We start from the raw sequence: 14,155 nt of genomic DNA, 5'->3' as shown, positions 1-14,155 counted from the left end.
GTACGCCACTGAAGGGATCCAGGACCTCAAGGAGCTGACTCTGTTTTGTTTCGGGCTTGGCGTGTATGGGGGCCGTTCTGGTCAGAAAGAATGCTTCATTTGCCAATCTCCATACGCATCAGAAAAGTGCGAGAAATTTGTTAGTGTCTCACTTCCCTTCATTAGTCAGTGTTGTTTAGGATGGCTGCTAACAGTGGATGCCTTCTCTAGGGTTGTGGCTAGAATCTGTGAGGTTAGTTTTCTTTGGCCAACTGAATTGGATTGAACCTGGTTGTTTTCTCTCACGGCTCTGGAAAATAGCAGTCACCTCCTCCCCTGGCTCCGCCCCCAAACTGAGTTTTAAAGTTTACCGTGGGTGCTGAAGTTAAACGGCTTTTTCTTGGTTCGTTATTTGGTGGAGGGGCTAAACTTTTTGCCAAAGCAGTAGTTTCGTTCTTTGTTGTTTTTCTTTTGAGACCAAGCCTTCAACTTACCGAGTAACCCAGTCTGGACTTGGGTTTGGAATGCTCCTGATTCAGCCTCCTGAGTGCTGGAATTACAGGCGTGACTACCACACCTAACTTTCAAAGTAGTCACTAAAATTTCAGTTTCCCGTCATTTTTCTTTCTCTCCTCTCTCTTCCCCTACTAACAAAAGTGGGTGTAGATGCTGGAGCATAAATACCTGCTGTCAGCTAGTTTGTGTTTATATTATAGTTAGGTTCTAGGATTTAACTTGAGCACTGGATAATCTCACCATTTCTTGTCATTTTCTTATTAAACGTTTAGTAATTATTTATAGTACTCTCTCCACTCCAAGCAACAGATACTTTAAAAAAAACAACAAACCCAGAAACTTGTTTACCATTCAGTAAGTTCGTGGAGCTTGGAGAGTGGTTTATAAAACTCCTCTACTATTGTTCTTTTCTTTTTCCTTTGTTTTTTGAGTCAGGATCTCTCATGTAGCCCAAGTAGTTACCAAACTCTTTGTGGCTAAGGATGACCTTGAACTCCTGATCTTGCTCTCACTTCTCAAGTGTTAGGATTTGTAGGCATGAATTTGGCTGGGCTCTAGTATTTTTGAGTCCCTTAGTCCTTTTTGGTGCTTTGAGAGCATGTCACAATCCTTCCTCTAATGGAACTTTTTCCTCCTTATATTCCATCATCATAGTAGCAGTTAGTCTCAGTATTCTAGGCAGTATTTTCTTGAAATGATTCTGCTGGTTGTTGTTAAAGAATTGGTGAGAATGAGTGGAGATGAAGATTGTAAAAGGACTTGCTTCCTGTTTGCTTCAGTAGGAGGTATGTGGTTGGGATATTGGTATCCTAAAGTTGTAGATTTGCCCTGATCAAGTTCACGCACTCGAGTTGTAGATTCTTTCCCAGAGATACCTAGAACTGTGGGTTGTTATGCATACCCCTTTGAATATGTGTACGTATGTGTAAATATTTGTTACATATGTAATGTAGTAAGTAAATATGTGATATAATATATACCAGTTAATATATTTATGCAATGCTAGGGGTTCCTACTGGCCTCCTAGGCAAATGCTGTACCACTGAGCTATATTCCCTTCCCTCTCCTAATATGGTAAAAAAATTTAGCCACTCTAGGAACATGGAGGAAAGACGAAACCAGGTGTGATTGATTATACACTCCTGCAATCCCAGAAGTTGAATGATTGAGGCAGGAGGATTGTGAGTTTGATACCTTTCTGGGCTATGAAGTGAGACCCTGACCAAAAAAAAAAAAAAAGAAAGAAAAAAGAAAGAAAGAAAGAGTTGACTTATAACATATTAATATTCTCTTCACTTACCCAAGCCATACTCATATTCAGATCTCAAAGACTCCAAACTACTTAATTAAATCAGAATCAAATATCTCTAGCATGTTCAGCCATTAAACTATCCTGTCTATATATCCTATAAGTCAACTCTTAGTTAAATTCTTAGTCTCACTGGTTAACGAGCACATAACTCGAATTTTCGGCCGTAGAATCATTCTTCCCTGCCCAGTATTTTGTATTTGCATTTGTAATTGTTAGTCTTTTTTTTTTTTTCCTTTGGTTTTTCAAGACAGGGTTTCACTGTGTAGCCCTGGCTGGTCTGGAACTCACTCTGTGGAATAGGCTGGCCTCAAATTCACAAAGATCCATCTGCCTCTGCCTTCCGATTGCTGGGACTAAAAGCATGCGCCACTACTGTCCGGCTCTTTTTTGTTGTTGTTTTTATGTAAGTAGAATGACAACTTTTCCTCCCTCTCTTCTCCATTTTCTTTTCTTCTGTGTTGTTTCCTGCTATCAACATATTAGAAAACATGAAGGAATTAAAGGAACCCAGGCAACGCAAAGATAATAGGCGCCCAGATTTGGAAATCTATAAACCTGGACTTTCTCGACTAAGGAACAGACCTAAAACTAAGGAGGCTTCTGGGAGTGAGGAATTTAAGGATGAGATTGTGAATGACGGAGATTCCTCTGTTGGGAATGATACACAGCTTATTAAAGTTTGCAAGGAATTGGACAGCCAACAGCAAAATGGTCCTACAGATTCAGAAAATCGTCAGGCACAGGAGACTTTCTCAAAGACTGGTGGACTAGAGGACCGGAATCTAAGAATCATCAAGAGAATAAAAAAACCTGACCTTCAGATCTATCAGCCTGGAAGGCGTTTGCAGGCTGTAACCAAAGAGTCAGCTAACAGGGCAGATGAGGAAGAAATCCTTAACCAAGTGGAAAAATTGAGGATTGAGGAGGATGAGTGTAAGGGAAAAGTTGCAAAAGCAGAAGTTGAGAATAAACCAGACAAAACTGAGACAGAAAAGAACCAAGCTAATGACCGAGTAAGAACTACCAAGGGGGAAAAAGGAAAAAAGATTGAAAAGGGGGAGGGGACAAAGAAGGTGAATGATGATGACTCTGCTCAAGGGAAACCAGGTTCTGTAAAGCGGTATTCCCGCTCAGACAAACGAAGGAATCGCTACCGCACTTGCAGTACCAGCTCAGCTGGTAGCAACAACAGTGCTGAGGGAGCTGGCCTGACTGATAATGGATGTCGCCGGCGGCGCTTGGATCGGACCAAGGAGAGGCCACGACTGAAGAAGCAGGTGTCTATGTCCTCAACTGATTCATTAGATGAGGATAGAACTGATGAGCCCGATGGATTAGGGCCCAGGAGGAACTCAGAAAGGAAGAGGCATTTAGAAAGAAATTGGTCTGGCCGAGGCGAGGGTGAACAGAAAAGCAATGGCAAAGAAAACCGAGGCACCCTTCGAGTCACTTTTGATGCAGAAACCATGAATAAAGATTTCCCCATGGTGAGGTTAGCCAGGGAGAATGTGGAAAGAATACAGTCTGACAAAGGCCTGAGCAGTGGGGGCAAGGGCTCTGAGAAGCAGGAGTTCAAAAACCCGAAACAAGAACTTCGAGGTCGTGGTAGAGGCATTCTGATTCTGCCCGCTCATACTGCCCTATCTGTCAGTTCAGCGGGTTCTCCAGAGTCTACACCTTTGGGACCACGGCTTTTATTTGGATCTGGTAGTAAAGGATCTCGTAGTTGGGGTCGCGGAGGCACTACCCGCCGACTATGGGACCCAAACAATCCTGATCAGAAGCCTGCTCTGAAAAGCCAGACACCTCAGCTACATTTCTTGGACACTGATGATGAAATCAGCCCTACATCTTGGGGTGATTCACGTCAAGCCCAAGCTTCTTACTATAAATTTCAAAACTCTGACAACCCCTATTACTACCCTCGGACACCGGGCCCTACCTCTCAGTATCCCTATACAGGCTATAGCCCTCTACAGTACCCAGTGGGCCCTGCAAATGGTATGTATCCAGGGCCTTACTACCCAGGCTATCCTGCCCCCTCAGGGCAGTATGTATGTAGTCCTCTCCCTGCCAGCACCATGAGTCCTGAGGAGATAGAGCAACACGTGCGGAACATGCAGCAACAGGAGCTACATAGGCTTCTCCGAGTGGCTGACAACCAGGAATTGCAGCTTAGCAACTTGCTCTCCAGGGACCGCATCAGTACTGAGGGCATGGAGAAGATGGCTCAGCTCAGGTATTGTGTGTAATTACCTTGTTTAGAGGGGGGTAGACAGCTGTAAGGCTCCTGTGGCTGAGGAAGGTAGAGACTTCGTAGGTAAGCCACTGAGTGCTACCTCCCTTTCACTTGGGCATGGACATTAGGCCCTGAGCCTTGTGCATTTTGGATAACTGTGTTAATACTGAACCACACTTGAAGCCCTTTTACATTGATTTTTTTTTAAATAAGGAATAGGCAGTTGGAAAAATAAGTTTTAATTCTAGTCTTAGAAATATACTTTTGATTTTAAGAGGGAAAACATGTCTTTAAGGGAACGTAGGATTTCCAGAATGCCCATCTCCAGTGTGCACCCAAGTCGTTTATTCATCTCTTCAATGTAGGTGTTCACATGTGGGGACATGTCATTTCCCTAGGTGTGACTGTGTGTGGAATGACCTTCTATTGTGCAGGGTACCTGCTCACATTTCCCTAGGTGTGACTGTGTGTGGAATGACCTTCTATTGTGCAGGGTACCTGCTCACATTTCCCTAGGTGTGACTGTGTGTGGAATGACCTTCTATTGTGCAGGGTACCTGCTCACATTTCCCTAGGTGTGACTGTCTGTGGAATGACCTTCTATTGTGCAGGGTACCTGCTCACATTTCCCTAGGTGTGACTGTGTGTGGAATGACCTTCTATTGTGCAGGATACCTGCTCACATTTCCCTAGGTGTGACTGTGTGTGGAATGACCTTCTATTGTGCAGGGTACCTGCTCACATTTCCCTAGGTGTGACTGTGTGTGGAATGACCTTCTATTGTGCAGGGTACCTGCTCACATTTCCCTAGGTGTGACTGTCTGTGGAATGACCTTCTATTGTGCAGGGTACCTGCTCACATTTCCCTAGGTGTGACTGTGTGTGGAATGACCTTCTATTGTGCAGGATACCTGCTCACATTTCCCTAGGTGTGACTGTGTGTGGAATGACCTTCTATTGTGCAGGGTACCTGCTCACATTTCCCTAGGTGTGACTGTGTGTGGAATGACCTTCTATTGTGCAGGATACCTGCTCACATTTCCCTAGGTGTGACTGTCTGTGGAATGACCTTCTATTGTGCAGGATACCTGCTCACATTTCCCTAGGTGTGACTGTGTGTGGAATGACCTTCTATTGTGCAGGATACCTGCTCACATTTCCCTAGGTGTGACTGTCTGTGGAATGACCTTCTATTGTGCAGGATACCTGCTCACATTTCCTTAGGTGTGACTGTCTGTGGAATGACTTTCTATTGTGCAGGATACCTGCTCTCTCACATTTCCCTAGGTGTGACTGTCTGTGGAATGACCTTTTATTGTGCAGGATACCTGCTCACATTTCCCTAGGTGTGACTGTGTGTGGAATGACCTTCTATTGTGCAGGATACCTGCTCACATTTCCCTAGGTGTGACTGTGTGTGGAATGACCTTCTATTGTGCAGGATACCTGCTCACATTTCCCTAGGTGTGACTGTCTGTGGAATGACCTTATTGTGCAGGATACCTACTCACATTTCCCTAGGTGTGACTGTCTGTGGAATGACCTTATTGTGCAGGATACCTGCTCACATTTCACATTTCTTGTCAGGAGGGCGTTGGCTGGTTTGCAGGAAGTTCATATCTTAGGTCTAGCCTTTCTTGTGATATATTGGAGCTAGACATTACATGTATTTTATTCCAGAACTGAACTTCTGCAGCTGTATGAGCGCTGTATTCTATTAGATATTGAATTCTCTGACAATCAGAATGTAGATCAGATCCTGTGGAAGAATGCTTTCTATCAGGTGATTGAGAAATTCAGGCAGCTTCTCAAGGATCCAAATATTGAGAACCCAGACCAGATTCGGAACAGACTCTTGGAGCTCTTGGATGAGGTAAACTTTATTATTATTATTATTACTATTACTACTATTATTATTTTGATCCACAGGATAAAGTCTGCAGCATCTTTTAGTTTGTTTGTTTTTTCTACCTGAGATGTTTTAGAGCAAAATATTGCGAGAACTCATATCTTTTTCTTGCATTTAGACCTAGTCTACCTTTATTACTTTTTTGCCCAGTGCTGGGGATTGAACCCAGGACCTCATGAATGTTAGGCAAGAGTTTTACTACTGAGCTATATCTCCAGTCCTGGAGTTACTTTTGAGCTTAAGGCTTTCTGAATGAGAAAGGGAGAAGGGGGGAAACTAAGAAATGAAAGGAGGGTTTCTCTGTGGTTTTTGGAGCCTGTCCTGGAACTAGCTCTGTAGACCAGGCTGGTCTCGAACTCACAGAGATCCGCCTGCCTCTGCCTCCCAAGTGCTGGGATTAAAGACATGTGCCACCACCGCCTGACATATGGATCATGTCTTATGGGAGGCTTATACTATAAACTGGTGTGCTTACTTATGGCCTCTAATTGCTTATTTTATATAACTCCTCTTCTATAGAACTGGACTTTGACAGAACTTTGGGTCTTTTGCCCCAGGATCTGGTAAATAGATTGCAAAAAAAAAAAAAAAAAAACTGATTCAGATAGTTCTTTCTTTTTTTTCTTTATAGGGTAGTGACTTCTTTGATAGTTTGCTTCAGAAACTACAGGTTACTTACAAGTTCAAACTGGAGGACTACATGGACGGGCTTGCCATTCGAAGCAAGCCTTTACGAAAGACAGTAAGTCAGTTTCTTTCTCTAGTTTAAATTTGTTCATCTAGGCCTCGTGCAGTGGTGTACACCTTTAATCCCATTAGTGAGGAGGCAGAGCCAGTTCTCTGATTTTAAGGATAGTCTGGTCTACATAGTGAGTTCCAGGCCATCCAGGACTATGTAGAGAGACCCTTCTCAAACAAACAAACAAAAATTTATTCATCAATTTAGTAAACATTTATCTAGTACTGGTTAAGGCCTAGGCAGTGTGCTGGGTTTTGAGTATATCATGGTGAAAGATACAGTATAGTAAGGAAACAAATGAAACTATCATGTAGTAATAGGAGCGGCGGGCTTGCATCCCAGGCACCTGGCCGCCCGCACTGCTAGCTTTACTCAAAATAATTACACAGAAACTGTATTCATTTAAACACTGCTTGGCCCATGAGCTCTAGCCTCTTATTGGCTAGCTCTTACATATTGATCTAACCCATTTCTAATAATCTGTGTAGCCCACGAGCTGGCTTACCAGGAAAGATCATAACCTGCGTCTGTCTGGAGTGGGAGAACCATGGCGACTCCTTCACTCAGCTTCTTTCTCCCAACATTCTGTTCTGTTTACTCCACCTACCTAATTTTTTGTCCTATCAGAGGCCAAACAGTTTCTTTATTACTTAACCAATGAAATTAACACAAGCCAAAAGACTCTCCCCCATCACTATCATAAGTGAGGGATTGTGGCATATGCCAGTAATCCAGAATCAGGAATTCAAGGCTAGCTTTGCCACATATTGAGTTCTAAGGAAGTCTGAGCTATATCAAATTGTTTCAAATACAAAAAACAGACAAATTGTAATGTCATAAACACTATGATGAATTTCACACTTGTAATCCTAACACCTGGGAAAATGAAGCCAGGAGGATTTTCATGAGTTTGAGGGAAGTCTGGATTACATAGTAAGTTCTAGGACAATCTGAACTACAGAGTGAGATCATCTCTCAAAACAAGGATCCTGGAGAGATGACTCTTTTTTTAAGAGCATTTGTTACTTTTGCAGAAGACCTGGGTTTGGTTCCTAATATCCACATGACTGCTCACAACCATCCATAACTTCCGTTCCAGGGGCTCCAATGCCTTCTTTAGACTTCTGCAAGTACCAGGCTTGCAAGTGATGCACATAAATATATGCAGACAAAACACTGAGGCAATTTTTTTTAGATTTATTTATTTATTATGCATACAATGTGCTGTTGACATGTATGCGTACAGGTCAGAAGAGGGCACCAAATCATTATAAATGGTTGTGAGCCACCATGTCGTTGCTGGGAACTGAACTCAGGTCCTCTGGAAGATTGGCCAGTGCTCTTAATCTCTGAGCCATCTCTCCAGCCCCAAATTTTTAAAAGGTAAAAAATAAAAAGCAATTGGATAATTCATAACATCAACCTTAGGTTTCTACATGCACACACACGCACACACACACACACACACACACACATCTAAAATGTACACATCACACAGAACAAAATGGAAAACAAAGCACAAAAAGGAAAGGACCATAAGAATAAGAGTACGAAATAGTAAAGGGACACAGAGGGACATAATTGAACTTAGGCTTAGTGGACTCCAGGAAGGCTTTTCAGAGGTGTTTAACAATGATTCTGAAGATCAGAATTGGCCTAATGAATTACTAGGCAAGAACTATACCGCAAAGGTATATTACTAGCCAAGCTGTGTCTTGAAACATAAGTAGGAGTTTAAAGAGTGGGAGGAGTAGTTAGATGCAGGGCACAGTGAGTAAGAACCAGGTATTGGGAAACTGAGAAGTTCCCAATATTGGTAATATGGGGTTAGGGTTATTTCAGTGGAGAAAGTTAAGGGAAGTGGGAAATGATATATCATAAACCCTTAGATGCCATACTGAAGATTTGAACTTTAATCATAGGAACCATTGATTGCTTTTCAGCAAATGAGTAATAGATTTGTAGTTAAAAATCAATTATTTTTTACAAATTTTTGTCTTTGGTAGGTGTTAAGCAAGGGTGTATGTAGGGAAGTGAGGTTAGAGGCATGGACTAAGATAGAGAGAGATGTAGTGGAGGTGGAAATGAAAAGATAGGTTAGGAAGCCTAGACATGCTGGTTTGTACTTAGAATCCCAGTACTTGGGAGACTGAGGCAGCAATATTACATCAGCTTCAAAGCCAGTCAGTGATACACAGTCAGACCCTGTCTCAAAACAAAAAAAGCTGGGGATGTAGCTCATTTGGCAGATTGCCTGCCTAGCATGCATGAAGTCCTGGGTTCTAGCTCCAGCACCACATAAACCCGTGTGCTCACCTATAATCCCAGCACCTGGGACAGGGGGAGCAAGGGTGGGTCTTTAGAAGTTCAATGTTATCCTTAGCTATGTAACAAGTTTGAGGCCTGACTGGGTTATATGAGACCCTATCTCTAAAACCAGAAAACAAAACAAACAAACAAAAAAGGAAATAGGAATAATTGCTAGCCCTTGTGGTGTGAAGGTTATAATTTAAGGTATGAGAAATCTAGGTTATTTCCCAGTTTATGGCCTAAGAGGAAAGATCATAAAGGAAAAATGTGGTTTAGGATTTCACACACACACACACAGAATTTGAAAATGTTTATTGGATTGAATGACCTTATCAAAAGTGTTTGTTTGTTTTTAAAATATTTATTTATTTATTAAATGCAGACTGGTGTTTTGTCTGTATGTATCTGTGTGAGCGTGTCAGATCCCCTAGAACTGGAGTTACAATTGTGAGCTGCCAGGTAGGTGCTGGGAATTGAACCTAGGTCCTCTGGACGAGCAGTCCGAGCTCTTAACTGCTGAGCCATCTCTCCAGCCCCAAGAGTTTTGTTTTGTAATCATAATAGGAAAAGTTAATTATGAGTGGAGTGTAAAAGAGCAACAGGCTGGGCAGTAGCTAAAGTACTGCCTGTAGCTACGAGTTATTTTTGTCGAGAGGATAGAAGCTAGATCATATTGAGGGATGAGGCATAATGTAGATCATGCTTATGAGAATTATGTCTGGGAACTGGAGAGAGGGTAGCTAGAAATTGAAGGTCAAGAGAAGCTTTGATTTAGACTTTACTTTTGGTTTTACTGAAACAGTTTGGTTAAATAACCCCAGCTAGCTTAGAACTTATAGAACTCATTGTATGTGCCCTCTGCCTTCCAAGTGCTAGGATTAAAGGGGTGTGCCCTTGCTGGTTGGTGGTTGAGGGGGTGGTCCCAGCACCTGGGTGACTGAGGCAGGTGGATCTCTTGAGTTCCAGGACAGCCAGGGCTGCAAACAAAGACATGTGCCCGGTTCCAACATTTTTGGTTTTTGTTTTTTTTTTTGGAGACAGAATCTCCTGCATAGGCCATATACCCTGATACCCTGGAATTTACAGTGTAGTCGTGGCTTCCAGAGTGAGGATTATAGGTGTGTTTCCATACCTTGTAGGGATGGTATTTTTTTGTTTTTTTCTGATCCCCCCCGCCAGGGAAGGTTTCTCCTGGAACTTGCTCTATAGACCAGGCTAACCTCATACTCAGAGTTCTGCCTGCCTCTGTCTCCCGAGTGCTGGGATTAAAGGCATGCACCACCAGTGCCGGGCTTTAATTTGATTTTTTTTTTTTTTTTTTTTTATGTTAGGGTATGTTACTGAATGTGGTGCTCACCACTTTGGCTGGACTGACTGTCTGGCAAGTCCCAGTAATCCTCTGGGTCTCTTCCCCCACAGTGCATGAGGCCAAGCAGCTTTTCTTTGAGTGCTGGTGATCAAACTCAGGTCTTCATGCTTATGCAGCAAGTGCTTTACCTGTGCTCCAACTCTCCAGTTTCTAGAATATGTATTCTAAAATTTTGGTTTTAGATTTATTTATTTTGTGTGTATGAGTGTTTTGTCTGCATGTATGCCTTTGAACCATATTTGTTCCTGATATTCACTGAGGTCAGAAGAGGGCATCAGATTGCTTGGAACTAGAGATACAGATGGCAGTGAGCCACCATGTTGGTACTGGGAACTGTAAGAGCAACAAGTGCTTTTAACAACTGAACTGTCTCTCTAGCCCAAATATGTATTAAATACAGATGAGGAAATCTATTTCCAGGCGTTCCAAAAGCTTCCTTGAGATCACCCAGATTGCTTGACTCTGTTTAAGAATGTATTTTTACATTTGTGTGGGACTCTCTCCACCACTGCTGTATTTTCTCAGTACATTATGTATCATGTTGGTGATGGGTTTTTAATAGTCAAGATAAGTTGACAACTTTTGTTTTGAGGACTTTTTTGAGGACTGTTTTACCTGTCACTCTGTCATTTAGATTTCATTCATTTCTTCTGGTATTGAATTGTGTTTGAGTACTCTACTAACTGGTTTTCTATTCTGTAGGTAAAATATGCTTTGATCAGTGCTCAACGCTGTATGATTTGCCAAGGAGATATCTCTAGGTATCGGGAGCAAGCCAATGATACAGCAAACTATGGGAAGGCACGCAGGTACTTTTTATCTCTTGACACATTATTTCTCTTCCCTATGGTGGCATTAAGTGAATCATTAGAAGATATCCAGCCGTTTGAGCTGCCTCCCATACGGAATGTCCTTCAGTTGTCCTTAATTCCTTAATTAGTCCCTTTAATTGTGCTTTAACACTTGAGGGCTATATCTAGTTAATTTTCTAGTCTACAACTTAAGTAGAAGGTCTATGAGGATGGATTGGAAAAGAGTTAACATTTCATTCCGTTTTTCTATTTTAGTTGGTACCTGAAGGCCCAGCATATTGCTCCCAAGAATGGGCGCCCCTATAACCAGTTGGCTTTACTGGCAGTGTATACGGTGAGAAATCCTGTGGAAGGGGAACTGTTTTCTAGGCAGTTTTCTTTTCTTGAGTTAGAATTTTGTTTCACTGTATAGTCCAGACTTCAAATTTGTTATGTTTGTTTGTTTATTTTGTTGAGACAAGTTTCTCTGTGTAGCCCTGGCCATCCTGGAACTCGCTTTGTAGACCAGTTTGGCCAGGTTAAACTCAGAATTCCACCTGCCTTTGCCTCCTGAGTGCTGGGACTAAAGGCGTGTGCCCCCATGCCCAGCTCAAATTTGTCATATTTTATTCAGCCTCCCAAGTGCTGAGATTACAGGCATTTCCCACCACACCATACACGAGTTTCTTATAATATTGATTAAATTTGTATTATTACCTTTATCTGTTTGTGACTGGTTTAGTATGTAAAGGTATGCGTGTAGAGGTCAGAAGACAATGTTGAGAGTTGCTTCTATCTTACCATGGAGGTCTCAGTGATGGAACTTAATGGACAGTCTTGGCAGCAAGCACTATACATACTGAGCCTTTTGCCAGCTTCTGAATTTATTTATTTGCCTGTTTTAAAAATATGGGATGTATCATCCTTGTTCAGGGACCTGTTTTTTTTTTTTTTTCTTTCTAATTTTAGTATATGTGCTACTGAAGTGAGTCCTGGATTTATTTTATTATTATTATTATTATTATTATTATTTTTTTTTTTTTTTTTAGTTTTTCGAGACAGGGTTTCTCTGTAGCTTTGGAGCCTGTCCTGGCACTAGCTCTTGTAGACCAGGCTGGCCTCGAACTCACAGAGATCCACCTGCCTCTGCCTCCCGAGTGCTGGGATTAAAGGCGTGCGCCACCACCGCCCGGCTTATTATTTTTTTTAAAGATTTATTTATTTATTGTGTATACAGTGTTCTGTCTGTCTCCTTGCTAGCCATATGAGGACACCAGTCTCATTACAGATGGTTGTGAGCCACCATGTGGTCGCTGGGAATTGAACTCGGGACCTTTGGAAGAGCAGTCAGTGCTCTTAACCTCTGAGCCATCTCTCTAGCCCTGGATTTATTTTACTTAGTAGCCCAGGCTGGTTTTGAAGTTGCATTCTTCTCAGATACTGGGTTGAAAGGCATATACTATCATATCTAGCTTAATATAGGGATTTATTTTTATTTTCTTTTTTATGTGTATTAGTGTTTCTCCTGCCTGTTTGTATACTAGGTGTGTGCAATGCCACCAGAAGAGAGTGGCATATCCTCTGGGATTTGAGTTACAAATTGTTGTAAACTATCATGTGGGTGCTGAGAATCAAAATGGGGGTTCTCTGCAAGAATAGCTGGTATTTTTTTTTTTGTTCTTTTTGACACAGGATTTCTCTGTGTAGCAGTCTTGGCTGTCCTACTACTCTCTGTAGATCAGGCTGGCCTTGAACTCACTGAGATCCACCTACCTCTGCCTTCCAAATGCTGGGATTAAAAGCCCGTGCCACCGCCTCCCAGCAATAGCTGGTGTATTCTTAATCTATGCACAATCTCTAGCCCCTTAAGATACAGTTTTGAGGCGGGGCGGTGGTGGCGCACGCCTTTAATCCCAGCACTTGGGAGGCAGAGGCAGGCGGATCTCTGTCTGTGAGTTCGAGACCAGCCTGGTCTACAAGAGCTAGTTCCAGGACAGGCTCCAAAACCACAGAGAAACCCTGTCTCGAAAAACCAAAAAAAAAAAAATACAGTTTTGATAGCATCAGCTCCTTGAGATTGATTTCTTCTGATCTGTGTAGCCCAAAGAATAGCTTCTTTAGACTTTCATCCTCAGACTCCTTTTGTTTTTCTTTTTTATGTTCATTTATTTATTTATTTGGTGTGTGTGTACGTGAGCGTGCGAGTGCCACTGAATATGAAGATCAGGCCAGCCGGGCAGTGGTGGCACACGCCTTTAATCCCAGCATTTGGGAGGCAGAGGCAGGCAGATCTCTGGGAGTTCGAGGCCAGCCTGGTCTACAAGAGCTAGTTCCGGGACAGGCACTAAAGCTACAGAGAAACCCTGTCTCGAAAAACCAAAAAAAAAAAAAAAAAAAAAAAAAAAAAACCACAAAAAAAGATCAGGCCAGTTTGAAGGAGTAGGTTCTTCTCTCCTACCATCATGTGGGTACTGGGGTTCAAACGAGGATCATTAGGAATGGTGGCAAGCGTCTTTATCCATTGAGCTATCTCTCCAGACCCTGACTACCTTACTTTGAGGTGAGTTGTCAGGGATCCCACACTTTATTTGACTTGGTTCATACCTCTTCTTTACTGCATTTAATTTCCTAAAGGAGCATTATTCTGCAGCTTGTTATTCTGCATCTTACCTTGTTTCCCTTTCCAGGAAGAAGACAAAACTCTTTTACTTCCTTCCCTCCCTTAAGGGCCTCACCCCGTCCCCAGCATTCAGATCTTTTTACTTTCCCCCAGATATTTTTTGTGTGACAGAGGCTCGTTGAATAACTCTGGGTGGCCTGGAACTCAATTTGTAGACCTGTTTGGCTTCAAACTCACAGAGACTGTCTGCCTCTGCTTCTCAGTGACTGTCTGCCTCTGCTTCTCAGTGCTGGGATTAAAGGATGAGCCACTATGTCTTGCTTCCCTAGATCTCTTGATACTCCTAATTTTTCATCTAAAGTGGATGCTTA

General features: G+C 42.4%; 1 protein-coding gene across 3 annotated transcripts in view; it reads left to right on the top strand.

The window, feature by feature from the left end:
* Positions 1-14,155, top strand: part of Smg6 (SMG6 nonsense mediated mRNA decay factor) — a 251,623-nt gene that overhangs the window by 685 nt on the left and 236,783 nt on the right. For 2 of the 3 annotated variants that reach the window (XM_041663953.1, XM_041663955.1), the window contains exons 2-6: positions 2,291-4,046; positions 5,727-5,919; positions 6,587-6,697; positions 11,076-11,182; positions 11,441-11,519. In XM_041663953.1, coding sequence (XP_041519887.1) covers positions 2,291-4,046; positions 5,727-5,919; positions 6,587-6,697; positions 11,076-11,182; positions 11,441-11,519 — 2,246 coding nt within the window. Of the gene's footprint in view, positions 1-1,206; positions 1,281-2,290; positions 4,047-5,726; positions 5,920-6,586; positions 6,698-11,075; positions 11,183-11,440; positions 11,520-14,155 lie in introns of those variants that run through there. The other variant, XM_041663954.1, reaches the window with a different exon arrangement.

This window comes from Microtus oregoni, unplaced genomic scaffold, assembly GCF_018167655.1.
Source record: "Microtus oregoni isolate MIOR12 unplaced genomic scaffold, Mior012 000015F_ref0000493, whole genome shotgun sequence".
NCBI lineage: Eukaryota > Metazoa > Chordata > Mammalia > Rodentia > Cricetidae > Microtus > Microtus oregoni.
Note: the sequence above shows the minus strand (reverse complement) of the source record. Positions and strands in the feature narration are given on the sequence as shown.